The sequence below is a fragment of the Chiloscyllium plagiosum genome, unplaced genomic scaffold, assembly GCF_037043375.1.
Source record: "Chiloscyllium plagiosum isolate Xiang-an unplaced genomic scaffold, Cpla_swu_hap1 HiC_scaffold_10, whole genome shotgun sequence".
Taxonomy (NCBI): domain Eukaryota; kingdom Metazoa; phylum Chordata; class Chondrichthyes; order Orectolobiformes; family Hemiscylliidae; genus Chiloscyllium; species Chiloscyllium plagiosum.
The window spans coordinates 4,234,593-4,257,822 of NW_028270148.1; the positions used below are offsets into that span (position 1 = coordinate 4,234,593).

The 23,230-nt window shown below is 44.6% G+C and overlaps 1 protein-coding gene across 3 annotated transcripts in view; it reads left to right on the forward strand.

Annotated features, from left to right (window-relative positions):
- The first annotated feature begins 2,374 nt into the window (after nt 1-2,374).
- Nucleotides 2,375-23,230, forward strand: part of LOC122552544 (zinc-binding protein A33) — a 31,055-nt gene continuing 10,199 nt past the window's right edge. Inside the window, exons 1-6 of one of the 3 annotated variants that reach the window (XM_043695231.2) lie at nt 2,375-2,800; nt 7,968-8,063; nt 11,501-11,734; nt 13,159-13,181; nt 14,996-15,111; nt 17,364-17,893. In XM_043695231.2, coding sequence (XP_043551166.2) covers nt 2,387-2,800; nt 7,968-8,063; nt 11,501-11,734; nt 13,159-13,181; nt 14,996-15,111; nt 17,364-17,893 — 1,413 coding nt within the window. In that variant the 5' untranslated portion in view covers nt 2,375-2,386. Of the gene's footprint in view, nt 2,801-7,967; nt 8,064-11,500; nt 11,735-13,158; nt 13,182-14,995; nt 15,112-17,363; nt 18,206-23,230 lie in introns of those variants that run through there. The other 2 variants (XM_043695234.2, XM_043695233.2) reach the window with 2 other exon arrangements.

Consider the following 23,230-nt stretch of genomic DNA (forward strand, 5'->3'; position numbering starts at 1 on the left):
GCTTGAGAGTTACAAGATAGCCAGGAAGGACCTAAAGAAAGAGCTAAGAAGAGCCAGGAGGGGACATGAGAAGTCGTTGGCAGGTAGGTCCAAGGAAAACCTATAGGTTTTCTATAAGCTTTCTATAGGTATGTCAGGAACAAAAGAATGACTAGAGTAAGATTGGGGTGGCATGGTGGCTCAGTGGTTAGGACTGCCCCTGTCAGTGTGGAGTTTGCATGTTTTCCCCGTGTCTGCGTAGGTTTCCTCCGGGTGCTCTGGTTTCCTCCCACAATCCAAAGATGTGCAGGTTGGGTGAATTGACCATGCTAAATTGCCCATAGTGTTAGGTACATTAGTCAGGGGTAAATATAGGGTAAGGGAATGGGTCTGCGTGGGTTACCCTTCAGAGGGTCAGTGTGGACCTGTTGGGCCAAAAGGCCTGTTTCCATGGTGTAGGGAGTCTAATCTAAAAAAACATTAGGGCCACTTAAGGACATTAGTAGGAAGTTGTAAGTGGAGTCCAAAGAGATAGGAGAGACGCTAAATGAATATTTTTCATCAGTACTCACACAGGAAAAAGACAGTGTTATCGAGAAGAATACTGAGATACAGGCTATTGACTAGATGGGATTGAGGTTAATAAGAAGGATGCGTTAGCAATTCTGGAGAGTGTGAAAAGTCCGCTGGGCTGGATGGGATTTATCCTCGGATTCTCTGGGAAGCTAGGGAGGAGATTGCCGAGCCTTTGGCTTTGATCTTTATGTCATCATTTTCCACAGGAATAGTGCCAGAAGACTGGAGGATAGCAAATGTTGTCCCCGTGTTCAAGAAGGGGAGTAGAGACAACCCTGGGAATTATGGACCAGTGAGGCTTACTTCGGTTGTGGGTAAAGTGTTGGAAAAGGTTATAAGCATTAGGATTTATACTAAACTAGAAAGTTATAATTTGATTAGAGATAATCAACATGGTTTTGTGAAGGGTAGGTCATGCCTCACAAACCTTATTGAGGTCTTTGAGAAGGTGACCAAACAGAGGGTAAAGCAGTTGGTGTGGTGTATATGGATTTCACTAAGGCATTTGATAAGGTTCCGCACGGTAGGCTATTGTACAAAATACGGAGGCATGGGATTGAGGGTGATTTAGTGTTTGGATCAGAAATTGGCTAGCTGAAAGAAGACAGAGGGTGGTGGTTGATGGGAAATGTTCATGGAGTTTAGTTACTAGTGGTATACCGCAAGGATCTGTTTTGGGTCCACTGCTGCTTGTCATTTTTATAAATGACCTGGATGAGGGTGTAGCAGGATGGGTTAGTTAATTTGCGGATGACACTCAGGTCGGTGGAGTTGTGGACAGTGCGGAAGGATGTTGCAGGTTACAGAGGGACATAGATAAGCTGCAGAGCTGGGCTGAGAGGTGGCAAATGGAGTTTAATATGAAAAGGTGAGGTGATTCACTTTGGAAGGAGTAACAGGAATACAGAGATATCTCTGTGTTAATGTGCAAAGATTCCTGAAATTTGCCACCCAGGTTGATAGGGTTGTTAAGAGACGTACAGTGTGTTAGCATTTATTGGTAGAGGGATTGCGTTTCGGAGCCATGAGGTCATGGTTCAGCTGAACAAAATGCTGGATGGCCGCATTTGGGGTATACCGTACAGGTCTGGTCACTGCATTATAGGAAGGACGTGGAAGCTTTGGAAAGGGTTCAGAGGAGATTTACCTGGATGTTGCCTGGTATGAAAGGAAGGTCTTATGGCAAAAGGCTGAGGGACTTGAGGCAGTTTTTGTCAGAGAGAAGAAGGTTAAGAAATCTCTTAATAGAGACATATAAGATAATCAGAAGGTTAGATAGGGTGGACAGATATGGTAGATATGGTGAGAGCTTTTTTCCACAGATGGTGATGGCTAGCGTGAGGGGACATAGCTTTAAATTGAGGGGTGATAGATATAGGACAGATGTCGGGGTAGATTCTTTACTCAGACAGTCGTAAGGGTGTGGAACGACTGCATGTAACAGTAGTAGACTCACCAATTTTAAGTGCACTTAAATGGTCATTGGATAAACATGTGGATTAGAATGGAATAGTGTGGGTTAGATGGGCTTCAGATTGGTTTCACAGGTCGGCACAACATTAAGGGCTGAAGGGCCTGTACTGCGCTGTAATGTTCTGTGTTCTTTGTGCTATTTTCTTATAAAACCACCATCCTGCTCAACGTTTTTGTTCTGAAGTGATTCACATTTGTTCCTTTCTGTGAAAGAATAACCTTGCTAATACTGTCAGTGGAACAGTGCCCCTTTAATTAAAAACAGGAACAGAAACAGAATCGGTTACGTTGCAATGACTTTCTGCTGGCTGCACTATCAACAGGAAGCCAGCTGGTTTGAATAACATCTTTTTGAGAAATGGAAGCAGGAGGGAAGATATCCTGGCTGGAGGATGAGCTCTCATGCCCAATTTGTCAGGATATCTTCAAGGACCCTGTCGCTCCCCCGTGCCAACACAATTTCTGCTGGGCTTGTCTGACAAGCTACTGGAAGAAGAAAGGGAACTCTGAGTGTCCTGTTTGCAGGGAAATGTATTCCATCAAAGATTTAAAATGGAACCGCACACTGGCCAACATTGTGGAATCTTTTCTCAAGGAGTTTACAAAAGAGCAGGAGGTCAGTCAGCCAGACCCAGTGTGTAGTCTGCACAAGGAGCTTGTGAAGCTGTACTGTCAGGAGGACCAGGAGGTGATGTGTGTCGTTTGCCTGCATTCAAAAAAGCACGAAAACCATAGATGTCGTCCCTTGGAGGAAGCAACTAAAGAGTCAAAGGTATGGTGAGAGTAAGGATCAGTAAAGGAGAGGGTAGTCTGCTGCCCAAATACTTGGGAGCAATAATTATAAACACAGCACTTGAGGCACACTGACATATTTATACCGTATACTGCCTGAGTGGGAGAGTAGGAGAGGGTCAGCATTAACTGCACAGAATGGAATGTTCAAGAAGCTCTTGGCAGAGCACTGCCCTGTAAGGTCTGCTCAAAATCTATTTTTCCTCTTTTGTTTTTGTCTTGAGATTGAAAATCTGCCAACTGCCAACTGAACCAGAATCCATTGTATCATTGTGTAACAATGCATGATTTTCCAGAGGAGTATTACATGGCTATTCCAGACAGCAGAAAAACAGACAGGCCATGCAGCACACTGCTCAAACTCCAGCTGAGCTACTTCATCCTTCTCCCTACTGTGTATGGCCCTGACTGTACATGATCTGAATATAGTGCCCCTGGAACCCATCAGCAGCTTTATGTTTTTAAAGTTTGGATCTGGCCCTTTAACTTTGCATGTGGGCTTTTAGCCAAGGGTTTCAATAGGAACACAAGTTCATCCCTTTCAGGAGCAGGAATAGACCATTCAACCCCTTAAACCCACTCTGCCATTCTGTACTATTGTGGCTGATCAGGCTTTGGTCAAAGTTACATTTTCCTGTCAGTTCTGTCTCTTTGTCTAGTTCAACCCTGAATATTTTTAATGACCCAATCTCCAAGAGCAAGAGCATTCCACAAACCTGCGAACTACTGAAAGTAGAAATTCCTCCTCGTGAGTAAACGAGACGCTCCTGATTTTGAAACAGTGCCCTCTTGATGTAAATCCAGTGTGAGGTCAATGGTTTCAGTTAGCTGCTGACCAGCCTGTCATAGCATGAGGGCTTGATGTTCAGAATGACCCTTCACCATCCCCAAGTGTCACTGGCTACTGACCAGTGTTCAGCAATGTGTAGGAATTCCTCAGTAATGTGGACAGAACACCTCTGGGACACCAGCACCAACCAACTCAACCGCCCTGTGGCTGAACACTTTAACTCCCCCTCCCACTCCGCCAAGAACATGCAGGTCCTTGGCCTCCTCCATTGCCAGACCATGGCGACACGACGCCTGAGGAAGAGCACCTCATCTTCCGCCTAGGAACCCTTCAACCACAAGGGATGAATGCAGATTTCTCCAGCTTCTTCATTTCCCCTCCCCCCACCTTGTCTCAGTCCCAACCCTCAGACTCAGCACCACCTTCTTGACCTGCAATCTTCTTCCCGACCTCTCCGCCCCCACCCCCTCTCCACCTATCACCCTCACCTTAACCTCCTTCCACCTATCGCATTTCCAATGCCCCTCCCCCAAGTCCCTCCTCCCTACCTTTTATCTTAGCCTGCTTGGTACACATTCCTCATTCCTGAAGAAGGGCTTATGCCTGAAACGTCAAGGGTGGTCTAAACTCCTCTTCTTCCTTGTATTGTGAGAGTAAGGTAAAACATTTCAGCTTCCCTTGATCTTCATTAATCACTCCCTTACCCTGTCCTGCCATCCTCCATGATTTCAGCGCACACATACCCAGGTCCCTCTGCTCCTGCAGCCCCTTTCCCATTGGATCCTGTAATTTAAATTGTCTCTCCATGTTCTATCTCAGTGAATCACAGCACATTTCTCTGCATTAAACATAATTTGCCATCCCAGCCTGTCTCTGTCCTCTTGAACTTCTACACAATCCTCCTAATCACAAAAAAGCTTCCAGGTTTTGTATCACCTGCAAATTTTGAAACTGTGTTAGAAGTTGTTAAGTTTTACCCTGTTCCTTATCCTTTTTTGTTGTCTGTACTACATTAAATTCTCCCATCCTCTCTGTGGGTGGCATGGTGGCACAGTGGTTAGCACTGCTGCCTCACAGCGCTAGAGACCCGGGTTCAATTCCCGACTCAGGCGACTGACTGTGTGGAGTTTGCACGTTCTCCCCATGTCTGCGTGGGTTTCCTCCGGGTGCTCCGGTTTCCTCCCATAGTCCAAAGATGTGCAGATCAGGTGAATTGGCCATGCTAAATTGCCCCTAGTGTTAGGTAAAGGGGTAAATTTAGGGGTATGGGTGGGTTGCGCTTCGGCGGGTCGGTGTGGACTTGTTGGGCCGAAGGGCCTGTTTCCACACTGTAAGTAATCTAGTCTCTCCCACTGACAGATTTGCCCAGTTTATTGTGGACAGTGTCTTATCACAATTAGATTAGTCTCACCCAAAACTACAATCTTAGCAGCTGTTTCACATTTTTCTCTCTCTTTCTTTCAAATATTATGTTGAATTTGTTCATATAATGATCACTCTTTGATAAATGTTTATGCAGCATTAGGCTGCAACTAACTCATTATTGTTGTTCATTACACTAACTCTCACATTTTCTGTTCACTTATTCTTGTAGAAATTTATTCCAGACACACTCAGGACATCCCAGACATACACCAATCTACCTGAAAGTTACAGTTCCCCATTAAAATGTCTTACTACCCATATACCTAATCCCAGCATCCGTGTAAAGGAGCACTTCAGCACTGACACCAAGTGACTCTTACAGCAGCCCTTATCCCTTCCTTGTTCTGAATGCTTCCTGTAAAGCCACAATTTTCCTCTCATTATATTATTGCAACTGAGTTAGCAGGGAGTGAGTCAACTGATTCCTTATCCCTTGACTGGTCATTGCAAATTATAAAGGCCAATAATATTACCAATGATCTATGTATCAGGTTTATTCCGTATAGTTTCAAAAATGATGCAACCACATTTCATTTGTTAACAGACTAACTTGTTACAAAGAAAACTTACTCAAGCAATGACATAAAGATTAATAACAAAATGTTCAAACCGTGCAATTACATATCTGCCCTTTTCTCTCTCTTTCTCTCACTAACACTCACACGCACACACACGCACATACTCATACACACACACATATATACACAGACACATACACTCTCTCTCTCACACACACACACTCTCACACACACACATACTACACACAGAGACACAAGTGTGAAAAAGTAAAGGGTCTCGTCTTCAAAGAACTTTCACCAGGTGACAGTTGAAGTCAGGTGAAAGGGGTCATTAATGGATCGCCCCAAATGTTGACCTGTAGCTGAAGTTACTTGTACATCTAAGCTGTTGGAACAAGGGTGTCTTCCTGGATCAGTTGTGGCTGGTCAAAGTCTACTTTTGGGAGACAGTTAGGTAAATGCATGTTTTTTTTAGGAGCCCTGCATGAGTGGTGAAGCACTGTTGTCAGTTCACACACTTTGATGATAAGAGTTTCAACAATTGAGAGAGAGGGCATAAGGCCTCTCAGCCACATTATCTCCGACTTTGTCTATCTGCGTTCAAAATTCAGTGGCTTTATTACCCCCCCCCCCCCCGCCCCAGAATGGGCCACTGTGATATCTCTGTGAAAGTCTTGTGGATGGGTTGTCTCTATTCCATCCCTGTTCCTTGCTGCTGCAGCCTTATTGCTGTTGAAGCGAGCTTTCTTGGCGTTGAAGAGTATTCTTTTTAAAAAGTTCAAGATTTAAGCATGTGTTTTGTCAATTATAGTTCAAAAAGCACAATATCCTCTCTTTTCATTGCAGTGATTTCATCCTGCTTCACAAACTTTACTTGTGCCCCTGTATCGATAGACTTGCTCTGTTAGTCCATGTCCTGATTGCCTTGAGCCCTGTCTCAGCAATAGCAACTCCGCTATCCCCCCAACTCTGAGTTTGTGGCTGCAAAGCATTCGATTGTTACATCATTCATTCATGGGATGTGGGTGTCACTGGCTGGGTCAGTATTTACTGCCTGTCCCTAGTTGCCCCTTGAGAAGGTGGAGGTGAGCTGCCTTCTTGAACCGCTGCAGTCTGTGTTCTGTAGGTTGACCCACAATATCATTAGGGAGGGAATTCCAGGATTTGGACCCAGTAACATTGCAGGAACAGGGATATATTTTCAAGTCAGGATGGTGAGGGGTTTGAAGGGGAACTTGCAGGGCCTGGTGTTCCCATTATCTGTTGCCTTTGTCCTTCTAGATGCAAATAGTTGTGCATTTGGAAGGTGTCATGTAAGGAATTGACCCTCATTTGTTCCTCATGCTCTGATGATGTTATCAAAAATATTTTACAACATGAATTAGCACTTCAACAGGTTTGGGTTCAGCTGCCTGACCTAAAACATCTGTTAATATCAGAAAAGGTTGGATATGGCTCTCCAGAGTGTGTAATTAATCTCAGGTTAAATTGGCCATCTGTCCACTTCCATCTGACTTGTAGGATCGAAATCATTCCCACATATTTATCTGCCTGTTTAAATTGAATCGATGTTAAATAAATCTTCAATGTATCTTTCAAGTGATTGAGAACATAAATTTTCATGTCACTCACTTAGAATACAATCCTGAATTACTAGCCCATTGAACAGAAGCCTAAAGTTAGCCAGACTTTCTGAAACTTCTGTCTTTGGAGTTGAGGAGAAACTACTTGTCCCAAAGGGTTATGAATTTGTGAAAGCTGTTACCCCAAAGTGCGGTGGACGCTGAGACGGGGAGTAAATTTAAGGAGGAGTTAGACAGAAGTTTAATTGGTAATAGGTTGAAGGGATATGGAGAGAGGGCAGGAGAATGGGGTTGTGGAGCATATCAGCCATGATCGAATGGTGGAGCAGACTTAATGGTCTAATTCTGCTCCTATATCTTATAAAGGTATGGTGTGTCCATCGGGCTTGGGAAGTCTGTAGTGAGGTGGTTGTACAGACTTGATGGACCATCGGGTCTTGTATGCTTTCGCGCTCTATGGCACTAACCCTGTGGTTCTGTTCACTCTGTTACTCAAAATACACCTTTCCACTTGCAGAGAAATGGTCAGTAGTAATGTGTGAGCCTTCTTGCTAGCGTCACAATGCTATAACCATTTATTTATTTAAAGCATCAATGTGAGAAACTCACAAAGTGTCAGACCTCGGTATAATTTGCAGCTGTTTCCTGTGGCCATGAAAAAATAGAATCTCCGTGTGTCGACTTCAGTAATCTCTGTTGAACACACTGGTCCCTGATGTTTTGCCTATAGTCCCCAAGCCCAAGCTGTTGTTATCACACTCATACTCTCTTCCTCTTGCTTTAGGCAATGAGCCATTATAAAACTGAATCTTTCAACAATTATTCTTTCAGGAAGAGTTGAAGATCCTGATGAAGTCTCTACAATCCAAGATGGTGAAATTCAGTGCAATCAGAAATGAGTATGAGCTCACCTTAAAGCACATCAAAGTAAGTTCCCAGCGATTACGCTCAATGCAGAACTAACCTTGAAGATTAGGTTCATCAAGCCTTGTTCTGAAATAAAGTAAAACTTTTTGTCCCTCTTCAGAATTAGAATTCTAAATCCGTGGCCTGTAAGTGAATAAGGATAAGATTGTCATGAATGTTTGTGAATATGCAGTTTTGTTGTTTTAGATGACCCAGTCTTCACTCACTCACTCACATAGTGCTCCCCACATGGACTGATAGTTCAAAAGTTACATGTAAACCCCAAAATCTGCAAAGCAGATCTGGATACGTTAAATACTAATTCCACGGAAATTTGAGTAAGGTTAACATGTCCAAATTGTCACGGATGCACATAAATATTCAGTGAAGGCAATAACAAAAATAAAATGATCACCTTAACTACTGAAGCCAACCATAGAGCAAGTAATGCCAGATCTGGTATTGTGCAATGAGTCAGGTTTAATTAATGATCTCATAGTGAAGGTCCGGAGTTTAGATTAGAATGGTGCTGGAAAAACACATCAGGCAGCTCCAGATGAAGGGCTTTTGCCCGAAACATCGATTTTCCTGCTCCTCGGATGCTGCCTGACCTGCTGTGCTTTTCCAGCACCACTCTAATCTAAACTCTGGTTTCCAGCATCTGCAGTCATTGCTTTTGCCTCATAGTGAAGGTCCCACTAGGCAGCAACAAACACAATTTGATTGAATTTTACATTCATTTCAAGGGAGAGAAAAGTGGGCCCAAGACTTTTTTTGAAATTAAATAAGGGCATGAAAGCAAGGCTGACTAATTGAGATTTCAGGATAGGTCGATAGGGATACAAAGGCCAAGATGTAAGGAAATATTTTGAATGCATGGAATAGTTACATTCCAATGTGTAACAAATATTTCTCGGGACAGATCTAATATCTGTGGTTAACCAGAAATGTTAAAGTTAGTATGAGAGTTAGTCACAGGTCAGAAGTGGACAAAGTATAAAAAGTAACAACTATCTTCCAAACCCACGACCACTTCCATCGAGAAGGACAAAGGCAGCGGATACATGGGAACACGACCCCCTGCAAGTTCCCCCCCAAGCCACTCACCACCCTGTCTTGGAAATGTGTCACTGTTCATTCCCTGTCACTGGGTCAAAATCCTGGAATTCCCCTCCCTAAGGGCATTGTGGGTCAACCCACAGCACATGGACTGCAGCGGTTTGAGAAGGCAGCTCCCCCCCCCAACTTCACAAGGGACAATTAGGGACGGGCAATAAATACTGTCCCAGACAGCAATGCCCATATCTTGTGATTAAATAACACTATAAAGCATGCCCATGTTTCAATTAAATAAAACAAGAACTAAAGATGCTGGAATTCTGAACCTTAAACAGAAACTTCTGGAGAAATTCAGCAGATTTGGCAGCAACTGTGGAGAGAGAAAACAGAGTTAATGTTTCAGGTCCAGTGACCCTTCTTCAGAGCTGATAGTAGTTGGGAAAGATGGTATTTATGCTGAAGATGGGGGTGTGAGAGCATTGAGGAAGGAGTGAGTTGAATAAATGGTTCCTGTGCTGAAAAATGTGTTATTGGAAAAGCACAGCAGGTCAGGCTTCAGGTCAGATTCCTGAAGAAGGGCTTATGCCTAAAACATCGATTCTCCTGCTCCTTGGATGCTGCCTGACCTGCTGTGCTTTTCCAGCAACACATTTTTCAGCTCTGATCTCCAGCAACTGCAGTCCTCACTTTCTCCTAGATGGTTCCTGTGCCCAGATAGACAGGGAAAAAAATACAGGGAAGCAGGATTTGTCTTCACTCCTCAGAAGCTGAGTAATTACCCCGTGAGTGGAGTTGGCATTTTCAGCTCGTTTCGAAAAAGCTTTATCAATGAACTACAAGTGCAGATAGTGAAGTGAGATAGTCTCTCTCATCTCAAAGCCAGAATCCATAGCCAATCTGATGCAGAAACACTACAATTCAAACAGAAACTCAGCAGGTTGTAGAGTCCTACAGCACGGAGACAGGCCCTTGGCCCAAACCGATCCATGCTGACCGAAATGTCTATCCACACTAACCCCATTTCCCTGCACTTGGCCCATTTCCTTCTAATCCTTTCCTATCCATGTATTTGTCCAAATGCCTTTTAAATGTTGTTGACGTACCCACCTAACCACTTCTGCTGGCAGCTCATTCCATATGCGTACCACCCTCTGTGTAAAAAAAGTTGCCCCTCAGGTTCCCTTTTATTCTTTCCCCTCTAACCTTAAACTGATGTCCTCTAGTCCTGATTCCCCAACCCTGGGGAAAAAAGACTGAGTGCATTCGCCCTGTCCATGCCTCTCATGATCTTATATAACTCTATAATGTCCCCCCTCAGTCTCCTATGATCTGAAGAGAAAGATCCTAGTTTGTCCAACCTCTCCCATTGACTCCAGGTGACATCCTTGTAAATTTCTTCTGCACTCTTTCCAGTTTAATAACATCCTTTAATAGTATCAAATAGGTCTGGCAGCATCTGTGGAGAGAGAAACAGAGTTGACAATTCGATTCTGGCCTGACTGTTTGCCAGAACTGCTTGTTTATATTTTCAGTCTCTAGCGTTGTCAGAATTTTACTTTCATTTTCATGTTGATAGACTATGGATCAGGACCTTGACTCCAAACACGCAATGTAATATTTCTCATTCCACTGAACTGCAGTTCGATTTCTCCTCAGTCAATGTGCATAGCTTCCCAGATCTGGATGACAACGTTAAGGAGAGTGGGCTAATGCCAGCACAATATATCCCACTATCCTTTCTCAGCAACAATATAGTGTTTGTGTTCACCCCTTGTTCCCCCTCATAGCATTTCCTCATCACCCATTGATCTCAGGCTGAGTTTGTTTGGATCTGAGAAATGTGAAACTAGTTATTGTTCAGTGTTTTCCTTGGCTATGTGTTGCTGCCTGACTCACACACCCAGCTGTGACTGATCCAGACCATGGCAAAAACAGCCTGTAATTTACCAGGGATAACTCTCCCACAAATATAACCCTCCAGCAAATGGAACATATCCTCTTTGCAATAATCCACCAAAGCTAAAGCCCCCAGCTCCTAAAAACATCTCACACTGCAGTTTCCACCCAGTCAACAAGGATCCGCCAAGTGCAAATCCTTTAGACTCAAAAAAAAGAGAAAGTGTTGGAGAAACTCAGCAGGTCTGGTAGTGTCTGTGGAGAGAGAAACAGAGTTAACATTACAAGTCTGATATGACTCTGCTTCAGATGAGTTCTGATGAAGAGTTGTACCAGACCTGAAGGAAGGGTCACTCAAACCGAAATGTTAACTCTGACTTCTTTCTACGGATTTTGCCAGACCCGCTGAGTTTCTTCAGCACTTTCTGTTATATTTCAGATCCCTAGCATCTGCAGTATTTTGCATTTGTTTGTCAGACTCAAACTGTTTTGGTTTCTAACAGAGCCAGGCTTCGGGAACTGAGAAACAGATCAAACAGGAATTTCAGAAGCTTCACTGTTTCCTTCACCGGGAAGAGAGGATTCTCATGAGCAATCTCCAAAAAGAGGAAGAACATCATGTTCAGTTAATGAAACAAAAAATCAAGGAGGTCTCTGAGGATATTTCCTCATTAGAAGCTACCATTCAGTCAATCGAGAGTGAGCTCAGTCAAAGGGACTCAGCCCTTTTCTTACTGGTAAGTAACAGTAGCTCAGGGAGCATGAGGTTACAGGCAGAGGGTTGGGTTAGTGGGAAACTAACCAGCAGAGAGATGGAAGGAAGGATTGATTTAATGTCCTTTTATTTAACATCCTCTGTGTTCGGTTCCATCTGTAACACACCATATTTGATTTATTTATTTTTACACCAGTGAAAAGTGTTGCCACACTCCGGGACCATCTTAAAACACAGAAAAATAAACCAAAACATAGAATATAAAGGCAGAAAAATAAAGAAATAAAGAAAAAGTGTTAAACTTTACACTCCTTCTCAAGTGCTCCACCATGGCCAGACATGAGTCCCCTCCTCCGCTGCAGAAACTAAAGACACCAGCCTTCAGCGCCATCTCACTTCCACCAGTGCCCTCACCACTGAGTCCTCACTGCACGTCGTCAATACAGACCCTACCAATGTCACCGGGTACCACACCAGCTCAAACCCGGCTCCACCGCCATAGCCATATCAATGCCTGCCGGTGATATTTATGTCAGTGTGATTTGCTATCACAGCGAGATCCCAAACACTTTGAGCTGAGGAGCTGTCTGGTCAGATTTGGGTGGGGGTGGTTTAGGGAGAACTGTTAACACAGACACTAAAGAACCTGGTGCTCTACACCACCATGTGATGTTCTCGGTGAGGCATCAACCTCAGATTGTCAGCTGCATTTCATTTACCCCATGTCAACCCTGGATATTCAAGCACACATTTTATTACACAATATATACACATACATCGTATATTATATGTATATACATTGTATATACAGTGGATTGTTTTGCTTTCCTTTGTTTGGTAAATTTTATTTTGGTTTGTTCAAAACCACCATATCTTTATTCTCTTACTACCTGCCTTAGTCAAACATTGTCTATTTTACGTGCAGTGTAATGTTTGGGAGACATTAGCCTAATGGTATTATCACTGGACTGTAATGTAATGATCTGAGGATCCAAGTTTGAATCCTGCCATGGCAGATGGTGGGAATTGAATTAAATAGAAATCTGGAATTAAGGATCTAATGGGGAATCATTATAATAATTCATAAGCCATGAATCCATTGTTGATTGTCAGGAAAAACCCATCTGGGCCACTAATGTCCTTTAGGGAAGGAAACTGCCATCCTTACCTGGTCTGGCCTACATGTGACTCCAGACCCACAGCAACGTGGGTGACTCTTAAGTGCCCTCTGGGCAATTAGGGATGGGCAATAAATGCTGGACTGGCCAGAGACACCCCCACATCCCATGAATGAAAGCATAGATAAATAAATTTTGTCCCTTGTCAGTCCGTTACATAGATTTGTCAGTCAGTTCTCATTAAGGATCATCAGAAGAATTTTTGGGAATGGATGAACAAGTTTGTCCGTGTTACTCAGCATTTCACCCTTTCTGTTTTCTCTTTCAGAGTCTTCCAGCAACAAGGAAAAGGTATGAACAGCTCCTGGCTGCCCCTCGCTTTCTGAATTTTTCCAGACTCCATACTTAGAAGTGGTATGGTGGCTCAGTGGTCAGCACTGTTGCCTCACAGTACCAGGGTCCCAGGTTCGGTTCCAGCCTCCGGCGACTGTCTGTGTGGAGTTTGCACATTCTCCCTGTGTCTGCGTGGGTTTCCTCCGGGTGCTCCGGTTTCCTCCCACAGTCCAAAGATGTGCAGGTCAAGTGAATTGGCCATGCTAAATTGTCCGTAGTGTTAGGTGCATTAATCAGAGGGAAATGGGTGTGGGTGGGTTACTCTTTGGAGGGTGTGGACTTGTTGGGCTGAAGGGCTTGTGTCCACACTGTGGGGAATCTAATCTAATCTTAGCTCCTTCCCTGAGTGAGTTCATGGAGGTGAACCATCAGACTCGTGACCCTGTGATGATGGGCAGAGGTTTGATGAGGCCAGCTAACCTCTTTCTCGGGAGTGCTGAGAAACCCCGATACTGAAATTACCGGAGCTGAGCCTGGTCTGAGCTGCTCGGCAGCAGGAGCTGGAACATTTGAGCTAAAAGGTTGTGGGAGGAAATCTCAGACACAAACACGACTGAGTGTCTCCTGCAGCACTGAGGAATGTAGCATGGCATGGCCTGATCAGGCCATTCAGCCCTGCTATCACTCCCAGCTGTGATGATAAACCGAGGCCACATCTGCCCTGTTAGATAGAGAAGGAATATCTCCCAGCCACTGGAAGCAGAGGGTGACTCCCAATACCCTGACTAATATTTAACCTTCACTAACTATCATTCAGCAAGGTGATCTGGCCATTGTTGAATTTATATTGCGTCTGTTATCACCACAGAGCACCTCCAAGTGCTTTAAGCTAATGAGCTGCGTTAGCTATGCACTCAGTGTCGTGATGTGGAATCTGTAAAAACTGATCGCTTCACTCCCTGCATTACAACCTGTGGCTGTGTTACAGAAATACCTCATTGGCTGTGAGAGTTCAGAGACTTCGGGTTGAGTCTTGTCAGGACATCAGCAGAATTTAAACCACGTGGGCGGCACAGTGGCACAGTGGTTAGCACTGCTGCCTCACAGCGCTAGAGACCCGGGTTCAATTCCCGCCTCAGCCGACTGACTGTGTGGAGTTTGCACGTTCTCCCCGTGTCTGCGTGGGTTTCCTCCGGGTGCTCCGGTTTCCTCCCACAGTCCAAAGATGTGCAGGTCAGGTGAATTGGCCATGCTAAATTGCCCATAGTGTTAGGTAAGGGGTAAATGTAGGGGTATGGGTGGGTTGCGCTTTGGCGGGTCGGTGTGGACTTGTTGGGCTGAAGGGCCTGTTTCCACACTGTAATGTAATCTAATCGAATGATTGTGTTGATTTGAGCCTGGTCTTCATGTGCACTGATCACGAAAAGAGCTGGGGAAAGTTAGGGTGAGGATAAAGAGGTACTTGAGTTTATTATTGGAAGGACAGAAAATGAAAGCAAAGCAGTGATGGTGAGCTTCAGTCTCGCTGCTCAGCAGGATCACAGAGGACATCCACATCAGTGAAAGCCAACTCTCAGCTACAGGCTCCAGGTGGAATCAAAGATGCTGCATTTGTGCTGTGTTTCAAAATGTACATAAACTCCTTAAGAAGAGTTCAAGTGATAGTCAGCTGAACCTTTTTCCTTTGTTTTGGTTCTTAAATTACTTCCTCCCATCTCAGGGAGAGGCAGAGTTTAAATCAGCAGTTCCTCATTTTTAATGTACAAGAGTGACCTCAGAATGCGTGTGAAGGAGAACAGCATTAACGCCTCCAACACGTTGTCTGCTTACAGAGCAAACTGCACGCCCCAGTGTCCAGAGACAGTCTCTGCCATGATTAATGTCGGTCGTTATGTTGGATCATTGCAATACAAAGTCTGGAAGAAGATGCTGAACATGATCAATCCAGGTGTGTAACATATTGGCAATGCATCATTATCCAGCTGTAACATTATTCCACTCTGTTATAATAGAATAAAAGGATAAACTCTATTAAGTCTTGCTGAAGCTGTACAAGTTGCTGGCGAGACCACATTTGGATTATTTATTTTAGGGAAGGTATCATTTCATTGGAGGCAGCTCAGAGAAAATTCACTGGGATGATCCCTGGGATGGAGGGATTGTCTTATGAGCAAAGGTTAAATAGGTTGGGACTCTTACTGGGGTTTAGAAGTGTGAGAGGCGATCTCATTGAAACCTACAGGATTCTTAAGGGGCTTGACAGGGTCAGTGCTGAGAGAGTGTTCCCCCTCATGGGAGAGTCTAGGGCCAGAGGGAACAGTGTCAGAATAAAGGGGCACCAATTTCAGACTGAGATGAGGAGGAATTCCTTCTCTCACAGGGCTGTGAGTCTATGAAACTCCTTACCACAGAGAACTGTGGGGGCCTGTGTGTATTTAAGACTGAGATAGAGAGATTCTCGATCAGTTAGGGAAACATGGGTTACGGGGCAGCAGAATAGACCGGGAGCAATGTCGGATCAGCTGTGAACTTGTTGAATGGTGGAGAAGGTTTGAGGGGTTGAATGGCCTCCTCCTGTATCTTTTGTTGTAATCTTAATGAACTTTTCTATGGAAGATATGCATGCACGTTTTACTATTAAGTACTAACTTCAATTTCAGCATTTCAATTTTCTAACAAATAATGTATACGTTGAGCTGAGAATGGATTATTGGATATATGGAAATCTGTGACAGTAACTCTCATTTTTAATCAAACCAGGAGAATCAAATCTCTCGCCAGCTAAGAAATGTGTCTACTATTTGCCTGACTGTAGTATTAAGCTGACCCAGGCTGCTCGCAATCATCCTTGAGGCTTTAGTTGATGCTCTGCAAACCTCCGTTGCCATGACCACCAACTTCCATCTTTGTAACATTGTCCCAGTCCTGCCCAAATTCCATCTGTGTGCTGCTGAAACTCTCATCAGCATGTGTGTTACCTCCAAACGTGACCATTCTAACTCTCTCTCTGTTTGGCTGTCTTTATCCCATCTTCCAAAATCCCACTGCCTGAAATTCTGCTGCCTCTATATGAGCTCCCACCAAATCCCACTCACTATTCCCTCTGTGCTCACTCACCCACGCTGACTCTGGTCAAGTAATGCAGCAATTGTAACAGTTCACACAGAGTGAATCTCCATCAAACTGAAATATCAACCGACTCTCTGCAGATAGAGCCAGTGACAGGAACTGGCTTCCATGCTCATGTTGACTTGCTGCTTCACCAGATGGTTGCCACTTCCAAATCCTTCCATTCCTCAGCTCCCCCTACCTCCCTCCAGCCCCCATCACCCTCCAGCCCCCATCAACCCCAGCCCCAGACCCCTCCAAGGTGTCTACACACCAGGAATTCTGGCCTCTTGAGCATTCCCCCTCCAATTCCCATTGCTCTGTCTTTGTCAGGTGTACATTGAGCTGATGAGGACCTAACTTGGGAATTCCCTGCCAGAAACTCCTTGTCCTCCTTCAATCTTATCTCTTTGAACAGGTTTTGGGCCAAATATGCTCTTTGTTCAGCTCTATGTCAAGTGTAAACTTATTACATTCCTGTGATGGTACCAAGCTTAGATAAACTCAATTGTTATTGGAATAAATAGGAATAGAAATGAGAAAAGTTATATGTTCACAATTGATTGGCTCCTCTGGATTATTGTCCAGACAGGAGGAACACTTTCTATTATTCTGAGTGTCGCTGCTTGGGCCAGCACTTATTGATCAAACCTAATTACCCAGAGGGAAGGTAAGTCAACCACGTTCCTCTGGTCTGGAGTCCCATATAGGTCAGACAAGGTAAGGAAGGTGGATTGCCTTTCCTGAAGGACATTTGTGTTATTTTTTTGGGACAGTTAACAATGATTACTTGGTTACTGTATGGCCACCTCTTATTCCAGATTTATTTATCAATTGAATTCAAATGTCACTGTCTGCCATGATGGGATTCAAACCTATGTCCTTCAGAACATGACCTGGAATTCTGGATTCTAGCCCAGTGACTGCCCCAGTACCTCCTCATGAACTCCTCCAGGACATGATCTGCTTTCCACATCCCTACAGCCTGTTATTAGACATATACATGTATGTGTGTGACCAGCAGTACTCTCATTTGACATTTAACACTTTGTGAAGAGCTCAGCCTTAACTTCTCGTTCTCTGTCCCTTCAGCCTCTGTGACCCTGGACCCAAACACAGCAGCCCCTTGGCTCTCTCTGTCGCAGGATTTGACCATGATGGGATACAGCCCCAACAAACAACTGCTGCCAGACAATCCAGAGCGGTTTGACTCCTGTGTTTCGGTGCTGGGATTGGAGGGGTACAGTTCAGGTCAGCACCACTGGGACGTGGACGTGAGGGGGCAGAGCAGTTGGTGTTTAGGAGTGGCCCAAGAATCCATCCAGAGGAAAGGAATCATCAAGGTGGATCCAGAGAATGGTTTCTGGGCCATTGGGCTGATGGATGGGAATGAATACTATGCGTGCACCTCACCTTGGCGCACAGAGCTCAGCATTAATCCCAAGATCATCCGTGTTTGTCTGGATTACAAAGCTGGACAGGTGTCTTTTTATAACCTTGAAGACATGACCCTACTCTACACCTTCACAGACACCTTTACAGAGAAGCTGTATCCTTATTTCTGTCCGTACCTCCTCCAAGACACTAATAACATTTCACTCATGAAGATCTATCCTCGGAAGGTGATTTTACAGGATTAATGCCATTAGACTGGACACGGTCAAACGGTTTCTCAAGCACTTGTTCTCCGGTGAAATTCCCAGTATTATCGCACTTTGGGCGAAGAGAAAGCAGCACTTAATTTCCCTTCAAACACAGAGTGCTACCTGAGGCTAAAGGACAGTGTGTGTGTGTGTGTGTGTGTGTGTGTGTGTGTGTGTGTGTGTGTGTGTGTGTGTGTGTGTGTGTGTGTGTGTGTGTGTGTGTGTGTGTGTGTGTGTGTGTGTGTGTGTGTGTGTGTGTGTGTGTGTGTGTGTGTGTGTGTGTGTAGCACACCCATCCTGCACTCTGTCCCTCAACAGAATCCCATCAGAATGTAATGACAATGGATCCTATAAAGAAACCTTTAGAAATAGCTTAAATAGAATTGGAAAGAGGCCATTAGACCCACTATACCTGTGCCAGCCCTGTAAATGATTGTAGACCATTTACCCATCCTTTCCTAAAGAGCCTTTTCCTTTGTATACATTCACTCTCTTCATTTCAAAGGGATTCTAATTGCATTGCTGAGTATTCTCTGACCTGATCTCATGCAGAATGTGTTATATTCTCTTAACCCTTCCCTTTGATCTGTACCCAATGGCATGAAATTTCTGATTTTTAATGCCAGACGACCAAATCTTGGGCCAGTTTAAATAGTTTCTCTAAGCTTATCTGGTCAGAACCTTTCAAAATGTGAACTTCTCCATTTAGTTTTGCTTTAATAAAAAAAATCTAGCTTCCCTCCGTCCTCACCATTTAAACCTTTGACCTGGAATCGTCTTTCTCCAATATGTTTTTCCTGAAGTAAGGAAGCCAGACCTAGGCGGAATATCCAATCTCTGGGCCCCTATTTATAAATCCTGTGTGAGAAAGGTCTGGAACTTGATGTTAGATGATCAAACCACTTCCACAGGTCGATTGGCACAAATTAATATTTTCCCATATGAGACATGGTAAGAACATGGTAATATCAAAGGAGCAGGCAGAGACCATTCAGCCCCTCCTGTCAGCTCAAGACAAAAAAACTGCAGATGCTGGAATCCAAGGTAGACAAGCAGGAGGTTGGAAGAACACAGCAAGCCAGGCAGCATCAGAAGTCAACATTTTGGGTTTTGAAGATGAGTCCTGACTTCTCCACCTCCTGATTCTACCTGGCTTACTGTGTTCTTCCAGCCTCCTGCTTGTCTGCCACCCATCCGCTCAGAAATTCAGTTACGTCATGGCTGATCTGCTCCTTAATACCATTTGCCAGTTCTCCTGCAACTCTGGGAATCTAACAAAATTAAATGTCCATCTCAATCTCCAAACAGCTTCTAATCTGGATTCATTTACATTTGGTAATTCTTCCATCCGCGTTATCTGCCCCAGCTCCCCCTCCACCCCCCCCCCCACCCCACCGGTGATCAGTTATTGATTACCAATGATTTGGACTTGAAATTCAACTGAGTACAGGCCCAACAACTCAAACTCTCCTCATAACACAGCTCTCCATACCTTATATTGACCAAGCTGGCCATATCCAGACAGCCTCCTGAAGGGATACTTGCTCTGATCTGCACCTTTCCAGGGAAGCTGTCTCCCCTAGCTCCTCACCTCTGAATCCCCACCCTCCCTATGAGGGCCTGAACTCATTGTAGTTTGGCAGAGTGAAGCACCATGACACATATAAGACTCTTAGGGTTTTGACAGGCTTGATATGGAGAGAGTTGCTTTGAGAGAGTTTATACCAGAGGGTGTAACCTCAGAGTAAAGGGTCACACATTTCAGAAGAGATGAGGAGAAATCTCCCCTATCAGAGAGAAGTGAATAGGTGGGAATTCCTTACCACAGAGGGCTATTGAGACTGGGTCATTAATTATATCTAAGGCTGAGACTGACAGATTTTTAATCAGGAAGGGAATCAAGGGTTACAAGGAAAAGGGAGGAAAGTGGAGCTGATGATCAGCCATGATCTTATTGAATGGTGGAGCAGATTTGATGGGCTGAACGGCATGGAAAAGTGCAGATTGGAGCAAGTATCCCTTCAGGAGGCCTTCTGGACATGGTCAGCTTGGTTGATACAGGGTATGGAGAGGCTGTCTTATGAGGAGAGTTTGAGTAGGTTGGGCCTGTACTCATTTGAATTTCAAGTCCAAGTCCGTGGTTAACAATATCTCATCATCTGCTCCAATGTTTCATGGCGCCCCAGGGTCAGTGCTGAAAATATCACAATTTTGAGATGGTCATCAACATCAGGAGCAGAGGGCTGTGAGGATTTGTGCACAGCCTGAGGTCAGAGCCATCCCCTGAAACACAGGCAGATCACACACAGGAACAGCACAGACCACATCAAACAATACACTCACTGACAGTCTGCTCGCAAAGTGATCAAGGGGCTTTAGTCACTTCAGGATAAAATGAATACAGCAATGTACCATATTTGTAGCCGAGTGAAATGAGGCCTCATTCTGTGGTAATCTGAGAGAAAGCTGTTTGTCCTGCTAATTGCTCTATCACTGCCAATGCCACGATGCTAAGAGTGTTCCCTGTGGGGCTGGCTGGTCAAATGGTGATGACTGTTAGTTTGATGGAACGGGAATAGGACCTAATTGAATCACGCTGGATGCTGGCTTCACTTTGAAAAGGCTTCTGTTTCAACATTGATTCAGAGTGACTGGAAAAATGGATATTAACCACAGTGACTCCTCATCTCATGGAGCACATTCAATGTTCCAAACGTGCAAAAGAGCTTCACAGAGACAAGGAATGACCAAAAGAAAAGGAGCTTTGTATTTGTGTGTTAACAGGATGTGGGCGTGGCTGGTTGGCCCAGCATTTATTGCCCTTCCCTAGTTGTCCCTTGAGAAGGTGGGGGTGAGCTGCCTTCTTGAACCGCTGCAGTCCATGTAGTCCTAATGCCCATAGGGAGGGAATTCCAGGATTGTGACCCAGTGACAGTGAAGGAATGGTGATATATCTCCAAGTCCGGATGGTGAGTGGAGAGGAACTTGCAGAGGGTGATGTTCCCATGTATCTACTGCCCTTGCCCTTCTAGATGGAAGTGATTGTGGGTTTGGAAGGTGCTGCCTGAGGATCTTTGGTGAATTTCTGCAGTGCATCTTGTAGATAGTACCCACTGCTGCTACAAGATGCACTGCAGAAATTCACCAAATTCACCAATTCACCATCGGCGGGGGAGGGAGTGGATGCTTGAGGATGTGGTGCCAATCAAGCAGCTGCTTTGTCCTGGACAGTGTCAAACTTCTTGAGTGTTGGAGCTGCACCCATCCAGGCAAGTGGGGAGTACAGGGCAATCTCAATTATCCAAACGACACAGGCAGAGCATATTTTGCTTGGATAATCAAATGTTCAGATAACACAATTTACCCAAGCATCAAGACCTTGAGATCTTATCTGGATAATCTGAAATTTGGATAAATAGATGTTCGGATAACCGAGGTTGTACTGTATTCCATCACACTCCTGACGCCTCAGAGAATGGTGAAACTTTGCAATTCATTGTCTCAGATGACTGTGGAGTCTTAGTCACTGAGGATAGAGATCAATACATTTCTGGTTTCTAATGTCACCAAGGGATATGGAGATGGTTTGGGATTATGACATTGAGGTGAATGATCAGCCTGATCCAGAATGACTCAGTAGGATCGAGGGGCTGAATGGACAACTCCTGCTTGTATTTCCAGTGTGGCTATCCCACTGCTGATTGGGTGGTGGAATTAGGAAGCAAAGTGTGGATATGTTAGGCAGGTAACCAATCACTGGGTGCTATACTTTAAGAAGCTTTTCAGTGCAGAAGGGCTGAGAGGAGTGAAGTGATTCAGAGAGGTGGCCCCCTGATATCAGAATAGGGAATGCTCTTATCCATCTCGGGAAACGGGGAACGCTCCAACCGGCAGGGTGAGGGAGCAGGGCCATGGATGGGGGCAGGGTGAGTACGGTCAGGTAGGGTGGGCTCAACCATGCAGAGCTTTGAAACTGAAGGCGACAATATTGAAAGGGGTGTTATTAAATCAACACAAAGAGCCAATATCTAGGGGCTTTCCTTTTGTGGTGCCACTGTGGCTGTATCCCAATTTTTATTTACAATGATTTCATAGTTAAAAAGCACAGGAGTAGACACTTTGGCCCGTCAATCCCACCTACATTATCCATCTAATCCTGTTTCAATTCTATGGCTCCATTTCACACTCTTCCAACTTGTGAGAATTTTTATCCTGAATACCAGGTTTCAGTAGATCCCCACATACTTTCCGTTTGAATGTCACTCTAATGACCTAAGTCTTTCCAGTTTGTTCCCATTAGGTGGAATTGCAATGCGTTTCATCTTGATCCAATGCCCTGAGGAGTGAGGCAGTGAACACAGAGAGATGACCAGGCCACACTCTCCGTGTTCCACCTCAGTTTTGTTTTAAAACAAAAAATACTGGAGAAACTCAGCAGATCAGGCAGCAGCTGTGGAGAGAGAAACACAGTTAACGTTTCAAGTCCTGTGACCCTCCATCAGCATTTGTCAGATGCTGTGAGAGCTGTTGAGTTTCTCCAGTATTTTCTGATTTAGTTGCAGAGCTGCAGCATCTGCAGTATATTATATTTCTCTCCCTTGTTTCTGTGATGCTGGGTTTACACAGCCCTGATATTCATTGGTATACTTTATGTGTTTGAATCTTCACTTGTTCTTTGGGCTCAGGAATTTCTCCTACTTTGGGATTGGATTGAAAGTGCAGCCGTGTTTTTGGGAATTGCACTGTCTTGGTGAGTTGCTGTTGCATCTGGAAGCCAGAAGGTGGCAGGTTCAAATCATGCTCCGGGCCATCTCTGCCTGGACGTATGAGTCTAACTAACAGGGCTCGTGTGGCCTGTGGGTGGGTGTCTGGGCCCAGCAAGGGTCATGGTGGAGGTTAAGTAACAGGAAAGTTATCTGGCTGTAAAACATTACCCACATGCAAGGAGTTGATCCATGGAGCAATCAGATATGGTTGGAACATAAAACCACCAGAAGGGAATCACATTCTGTGATCTAAACACGCCCTCATTTGGATGTGGGAAGGATGTAACAGGGAGTGTTTAGGAGCAGAAAGCAAATGGATCCTGGTAAAGTCTGCAGGATGCCCCTGAAAGTAAGTTCCCGGTCAGTGCTGTGCCCTGTGGGACCTGTTCAATCTCAGCCAGTTTCTCGAGAATTCTGAAACATATTCTTTCTGAGCATGTCCTTGGTTTAGTTAGAAAGGTTAATGTTCCCATGATTGTTGCAGGTCAGTAATACCTCGGCAGAGCCTTCTCACTGTGATATTTGTTCTCCTTTATTGAAGCTCCATGAG